Source organism: Gossypium arboreum, chromosome 10, assembly GCF_025698485.1.
Source record: "Gossypium arboreum isolate Shixiya-1 chromosome 10, ASM2569848v2, whole genome shotgun sequence".
NCBI classification, from domain to species: Eukaryota; Viridiplantae; Streptophyta; class Magnoliopsida; order Malvales; family Malvaceae; genus Gossypium; species Gossypium arboreum.
This window is the reverse complement of record NC_069079.1, coordinates 3496141-3502998: the sequence shown is the minus strand read 5'-3', so window position 1 is coordinate 3502998 and position 6858 is coordinate 3496141. Positions and strand designations below refer to the sequence as shown.

The 6858-nt window shown below is 33.4% G+C and overlaps 2 protein-coding genes across 3 annotated transcripts; one reads left to right on the top strand and one right to left on the bottom strand.

Moving 5' to 3' along the window:
- Positions 1-257: 257 nt before the first annotated feature.
- LOC108487441 (uncharacterized) lies at positions 258-2765 on the bottom strand. Of its 2 annotated transcripts, none has more exons than XM_017791787.2 (7): positions 2607-2765; positions 2242-2307; positions 2094-2143; positions 1921-1985; positions 850-941; positions 645-716; positions 258-543 (listed from the first exon to the last, which is right to left on the bottom strand). In XM_017791787.2, the coding sequence occupies exons 1-7, from the start codon at positions 2607-2609 to the stop codon at positions 505-507; spliced, it is 387 nt and encodes a 128-aa protein (XP_017647276.1). In that variant the 5' UTR covers positions 2610-2765; the 3' UTR covers positions 258-504. The 2 variants fall into 2 exon arrangements, with proteins under 2 accessions (XP_017647276.1, XP_052876500.1); XM_053020540.1 differs by having other exon boundaries at positions 2242-2338; positions 2607-2760.
- Positions 2766-4402: 1637 nt separating this feature from the next.
- LOC108489091 (probable methyltransferase At1g29790) lies at positions 4403-6809 on the top strand. The gene is made up of 2 exons (XM_017793368.2): positions 4403-5782; positions 6497-6809. Exon 1 carries the CDS (start codon positions 4624-4626, stop codon positions 5746-5748), a length of 1125 nt encoding a protein of 374 aa, XP_017648857.2. The 5' UTR covers positions 4403-4623; the 3' UTR covers positions 5749-5782; positions 6497-6809.
- The last annotated feature ends 49 nt before the right edge of the window (positions 6810-6858 follow it).

Below are 6858 nucleotides of genomic sequence, written 5' to 3'. Positions count from 1 at the left end.
TCCAATCAACTTTTAATAAAAAAAAATTGACGATAGTTTAACAAGTGACTTACCAAAATTTACCCAAATTTAAAAACGTTCGAAAACTTTCATCTATTCTGTTAAATTTTTATGAATAAAACTTTTAATAGAAATGACCGATTTACTTTTTTATTTAATTTACATGGGATAATTTATCTATTTTTTAAGTAAAATGTGCATATGCAAAAACTTCTCGAGTTCTCGGTTTTAAAGAGGAGAAAGAAGAAGAAAACAAGTTTTCATATGAAGCATCACTTAGCAAACCTCTACAATATTTTAACTTACAGAGCATTTTCACACTACTCTTTAAAACTCTAAGCCAGCACCCGCCAGCTTTATTGCTCAATATACCATAACAGCATTGCAGAGGAAATACAAGTCTTAAAATATATCAAGAATCCATTAAAAGCTGGTCCATTAATTGCATGAATATGTAAATATACCCCACAAATCAGGCAGAGGTTTTCACAGTTCGAGTTTGATCTAATCATCGTCATCGAGGACACTCCGACGCCTCTGGATCTGTAAAATCGGATAAATAATGGAAGCAAATCAAAATAGTTTCTAACTATGGGCTGAGTACGTTAAAGACAGGGCAAGTCGGTAACGTGTAAATAACTTACGGTGACTTTGGTCTGTTTAGTTGTTTGGGTGTTTATCTGTTCCAACAGCGATATAAGCCTCTCCTCTGAAACCTTTACAAGGGTTCAACCATACACATTTCAGTTCTTTATCAAAGCTTGGCTGCAAAGTAATACTAAATAATTGCACACCCTTAATATTAGGCAAGCAAGAAAAAGTAGTTGGACCAGAAAATTTTCACCATACCTTCTCAACTATCTGGCCTGTCTGAGCAGCTCTTAGTAGAACATCCTCCACACCCCTAGCCTTCTCAGGTTTCACCAAGGCGATTCGAGCAACTGCACAAAGTTATATAACAGCAAAGAACTTAAATGAAAGGAATTATATGTTGGTAAAAAGTACAGAAAAAAGAGCATCTGCCATATATGCCTGTCATTAGGAAGTTGTACTATTTTTCCTTCATGATCATGTCTTCTTCTCGTTTTTAACTCCGTTGTAATTTCAAAGAGGTATAGGGGAGGCAATAGTATAGGGGATATACGAATGAAAGATTTACAATGGCATAAGGGATGTATCTTCAAACGATTTTATGCACTGTTTGTATTTGGTAGGAGTTTTCTAAAAACTGCATACTATATGATTCATACTTACCATTTTATAACTCAACTCAGATTTTAAAGACCTTTATATTCAGATATCTCACACTACATAATTCAAGTCTAAGATAAGTCTTCACCATCAAAGAGAACAGATCAAATTCAGTCTTTGAGAAACAATATATTGCTACCAGGCCTATTATAGCATTTTTCATTCTAGGACTTCTAATCAAGTCTTCCAGAATTTTTTGAACACGCACTCGAATTAGGTCTTCACTCTTTCTAATATAAATAAATACTTATAAGCACACTTCTCCATGCTTCCTGAAGCACGAGTTCACTACTCAAATTTTTTTGTTATTTTTAAACGATAAGTATTCAAAAAAGTTTATCTGAAAGCTAACTCGTGAACTGGTTTAAGATCCAAAATCTTATACACAAACTAATATAAATAAATACTTTTTATAACAATATAAATAAATACTAATAAGCCCTTAGAAAGCACAAACATTTTCTGACAAGACAAGTATATTAAATTCAAAGATTTAACAGTCCATTGATTACCATGAATACAGAATCCAACATTAATAACTAATAGTTAAATAAAACAACTTAGAATAGCCTGCAATTAATGATAGAATGCACGTACTAATAAGCATATAAGCAATTAACAGTAGGCTTCTTGAATCAACTCAAATGGTGAACTGAGATAGGAGCTTACGTCTCTCGCGTGCTTCACTGGACAAAATCTGACTAAGCATCATTTGCCTCCGTTCATCTGCCTCCCTAAGTTAATGGCTTTTACTAGTCAAATCAATGAACTAATTTGATCCCAAAATAAATCTTAAAATATTAATGATTTAGAAACAATATGCATCTATATAAGAAACTGACCTCTTGGCATCTTCCTGAGCTTTCTGTTGTTCAGGGTTCTGTTGATTCCCCTGTTTATCAACAAACTACAATTAGTAACATTAAATTAAAAGCACAAGCAGGCCAATCTAGAATTCCTAGATATTAAAACGAAAAAGAAATAGATTACCACCCCCTGTCGAGCCATTAACTCTTGCATCCTTCTTTGTCTAATTGCTTCTAGTTCAGGATCAGCCTACAAAAATTACGAAATTTATTACAATCCCCTGTTCCAGAAAAAAAACAAAATTCACTATCACAGTGTACTCTATACTCCAAAAAAACCTAAATTTATTCCTCTTTTTTTCTTATTAAACTAAAAGTCATCAACTACTATTACTCCCAAAAACAAATATAACAGTTGAGAATTAATAATTACGGACAAATAAAAAAGAAAAAGAAAGGTTCAAACAAAGACAGTGGAATGAAACCCTAATTAGATGTTTGGTTGCCGAGAAACTTAGTACGAATCAAAAGGAAAATTGAAAAGAATACCATTGATTAGAGAGTCAGTGGATCTCCTCCACCAAAGACTGTAGGTTCAAAGGCTTCTTCACTGGAGAGAGATTTCCGCAGGCTTTTAGCTTCAGCTGGACGCGATTTATGTTCGATTTTACCTTAAAATCACTTCTCTTTTCCATTTAAATTATTAACCAAAAAGAAAGGATCATTGGGTTGGGCTCGGATTGACTCAACTTGGGTCTTACTCAAATCCAATGTTTTGGACAAATAATCTAACTTCGCTTCGACCCATTACATCACCTTGTATCTAGGTATACGCATTTAATTTTTTTGGTCCAGTTATTAAGGCTTGATGATTGATTTTTCAAGTTGAATCATTATAATCTCTTATCAATTTGAATGCAAATCTTTTTGAGTTACTCAGTCGAATTTTTTTTGTTTAAATTATTTTAAATTTAATTCAATTTAGGTTATATCAATTAAAATTACTAGTTGAATAACATTTTAGGACTAATCAAATTTCTTTGAAATTGATTGGTTTGAATTTAGATATTTCCTCAATAAAATGGAAAGGTATCAGTGTCCCTTTCAAATGTTGAAGAGGATGACAGGCCGACAGCTTCCCCAACAATATTTTATAGTATATATATATAATTCAAATCTGCAAGAAATTGCTTTAATAAATCCAAGTAGATCCTAATATCACGTGACACCGGTTCTTTTTCCCCCTCTTTTATAATATTCGTTCATATAAATTCATCAATCGTGAATAATACACCATCTCATTTACATGAACAGCGGAGTCTTTTTTTCGAGAGAGAGAATCGAAATAAAATTATATATTTTATTATAATAAAATATAATTTTATTTTTAATAAATTAAATTTTATTATTTTTAGATAAAATGTAATTCTATAATTATTAACTTAAAATTTTATAAATTATAAATGATATAAATTAAAATTTTATTATTTTAGGGAAGTTATTATTTATGATCTCTATTATGCTCCGCCACTATTTATAAATATATAAGTTAATATCGAATATAAATATATATATTCAGATTTTATATTTTTAAAATAATATTTATATGATTGCTTTAAAACATATTTAAAAACTAGCAACATAGATAAAATAGACAATTATTTTGAGCCAGAGATATATGCAAATTGTAATAAGCATCCTTTTGCTTTCGATTCATTCTATCCAAAACTGCATTGATTGACCCCACCTGACTATAACTAACGGTTCAGATTCAATCTCCCAAATCAAATCTAAAAATTCCCCACTTAAACAGTACTACGTAATATAATTGAAAACCCAGACAAAACTCAAGGCCAAATTTGTAAGAAAATTTCAGGTCACTCGTGAGTGAAGTGATTAAATATTGAGTTAATATATTATTTGGTATCTGTATTTAATTTTAATATTCAAGTTATACTTAGATCAAATGATAATATGTTGATCCAATAAATATTTGACATGTGTATTTTAAGAAAAAATTTAATTATTAAATTAAACATTGAAATTAAATTCAGATATTTATTTAATTATGTTATTAAATTAAATAGTAAAATTAAATTCAGGTGTTTAATTAAAAAAACTTAAGTATTAAAGTGTCAATATCCTTCTCCAACTCATAAATAGGAGATTATATATTTTAGCATATTTAAATTTATGTCTTTTTATATTGATAATAATATTCACACTAATTAAATTAAGACTCCATAGGTGAATTTAAGAAAAAATTAAAATATAAATTAAACATTAAAATTAAATATAGGTACAGAATATTATATCAATCTAATTTTAAAATTAATCAAATTATTAAATAAAAACATGTGAGAGACAGTGACACTGAGAAGTGAGGATTGAAGTTGGAAACGAGTTAAAACCTCCAAAATTATAACACCAAAAAAATTAAGTAAGTATCAGACAAAAACCTGTGAAGTTAAGAATCACCAAGATCGAGAATAACAAAAACCCAAGAATCGAAGCATCTCAGAAGGGAAAAAAGTAGCGAAGCCGTAGAGGAAGGACCAGAAATTCAATGGGTTTCACCATGGGTTTGAACTTCGTTCTCCTCTTAGTCATGGTAGCTACCAATATCCTTTCCCTTTACCATCTCTCTTCCACCGTCCAATCTCCCAACCCTCCTCCCCCTGTTCCCGTCCCTGACCACCTTCTCCGACAGCTTAACACCATACGCGCCACCATTAACCACCTCACGCGCCATAACCCTCCTTCTTCATCCACCACTGCTGAACCCAGTTCTGCTGTACCTCGAGATCTTATCCTCCACTCTCAGATCGGTCCCATTGCTTCTTCTTGTCACAACCATCCTGATCTTCTTCATAGGTATATGAATTACACTCCTTTTTCGACTTGCCCTTACGATCCTGACATCCAAGAGACGCTTATTCTTAACGGCTGTCACCCACTTCCACGGCGGCGTTGTTTTTCTAGAACCCCATCGAAACCGCCTTCTTCACTTCCGTTAACTCCTTTCCCGACTTCACTCCCCGATTCCGGCGTTATATGGAACAAATACTCGTGTAAATCTTTCGCTTGTTTGTCTCAAAACAACCCCACTGGGTTCGATCTCAACGCTCAACGCTCTTCCCTTCTAAAATACACTTCGGAACTCGATCTTCCCTTGACGCAGTTCATGCAATTGGCCAAATCGGCTAACTCACCGATCCGTCTCGGTATTGACATAGGCGGTGGAACCGGAACTTTCGCTGCATTAATGATGAAATCCTACAACGTCACGATGTTGACCACCACCATGAACGTCAATGCGCCTTACAATGAAGCCGTGGCATTAAGGGGGTTAGTGCCATTACACGTGCCTTTACAACAAAGGTTCCCAGTTTTCGACGGCACAATGGATCTGGTCCGGTGTGGGAGAGCGGTGAACCGGTGGATACCATTGTCGGTGATGGAATTCATGTTCTACGATGTGGATAGAGTGTTGAGAGGTGGTGGGTACTTGTGGGTGGATCGATTCTTTAGCAAAGCAGTGGATCTTGAGAAAATTTATGGGCCATTGATTGGTAAGCTTGGATACAAGAAAGTGAAATGGGCAGTGGCTAACAAGACAGATCCTAGTGGTTTGAAACATGGTGAAGTTTATTTGTCTGCTTTGTTGCAAAAGCCTGTTTCAAAATCATGATGGGGAAAAATTGAAGATTCATTCAATATTTAGGGTAAGTTTTTTTAAACAAAGACATGATAAATAAATAAAGAAAAAGAACACTTTGCATGTTACAGCATTTTTAGGGTTTGGTGGTTGTTTGATGAATTTAAGGATCTAGTAGTTGAAGTCAATTTGTTGTTGTTTAATGTTCAATGTAATAATGCTAGCAGTTGATATAGTTTCTCCATTTATGAAGTTTACATATTTCAATGCTTGCATTTGATATAACAGTGTCTTAATTTGTGAACATCTTCTGATATGGTCTCTGCATATGGAATCTGATGTTGGTTTTTTTCACACTGTTGAAGCTTTGCATTTTGCCTGTTTGGTCTTAAGACTTGGTGTAGGATTGTTGGAATTGGGTTTGACTCTGTTCCGATTATTGAAAATCGAACACACATGACCTCGCTGCTGTAGGATTTTGAATCATTTCTTTATGAGAATGGTGTTTTATTAAATCTGCTAAGGATTACTTGCATATGAGGTTATGAACAGAATAAAAGCAGATCCTATTGACTTAATAGGATATGAGCATTTCATGTTCGGTCGAAGTTTCCTCAAGCTTGTCCTGTTGAATGTTGTACCTAGTTTGCTAACCAAATATCGTCTGTCATCTATCCATGGAGAATTGTGATTAGAATAGATATTGCATCAGATTTATTACATTTTATCAGTTCGTATTCTGATTATAACCAGTGAATTTTCCGATGTTTTCTTTTTCCAGATATGTGATATCGGTTCACGCGGAAAACATGCCCACCAACTGTCGGTTTGCTCTCGACAAAAACCGGAATGAATTTTATTCATTGGATTAGGATTTTATAGCGTGCATTAAGTGTCCAAAAAAAGTTTATAAAAGGACCCCAGGGTATTGTAAAATCACAGAGGTTGCTGTCTGGTAAAAAAGGGTCAAAAGTAGATGGCTGATAGCATATTTTTTTCCAAGTTATTGTTATAACATTTTGTTGCTGTCTACAACTGATAATCTGTAGAACAATCCGAAATAAATGGATTAATACCATGCTTTTTTTCCTTTATCCTTTTGTTGGTTTTGGGTTAGCAAGTCTCCAAATGTTGGCGTTATTT

Coding starts and splice junctions, on each gene's coding strand:
- LOC108487441 (XM_017791787.2), bottom strand. Junction 1,986..2,093: donor GCTCAGGAAGATGCCAAGAG/GTCAGTTTCTTA, acceptor CCATTAACTTAG/GGAGGCAGATGAACGGAGGC. Junction 717..849: donor CAGGCCAGATAGTTGAGAAG/GTATGGTGAAAA, acceptor ACCCTTGTAAAG/GTTTCAGAGGAGAGGCTTAT.
- LOC108489091 (XM_017793368.2), top strand. CDS start 4,624: ATGGGTTTCACCATGGGTTTGAACTTCGTTCTCCTCTTAGTCATGGTA.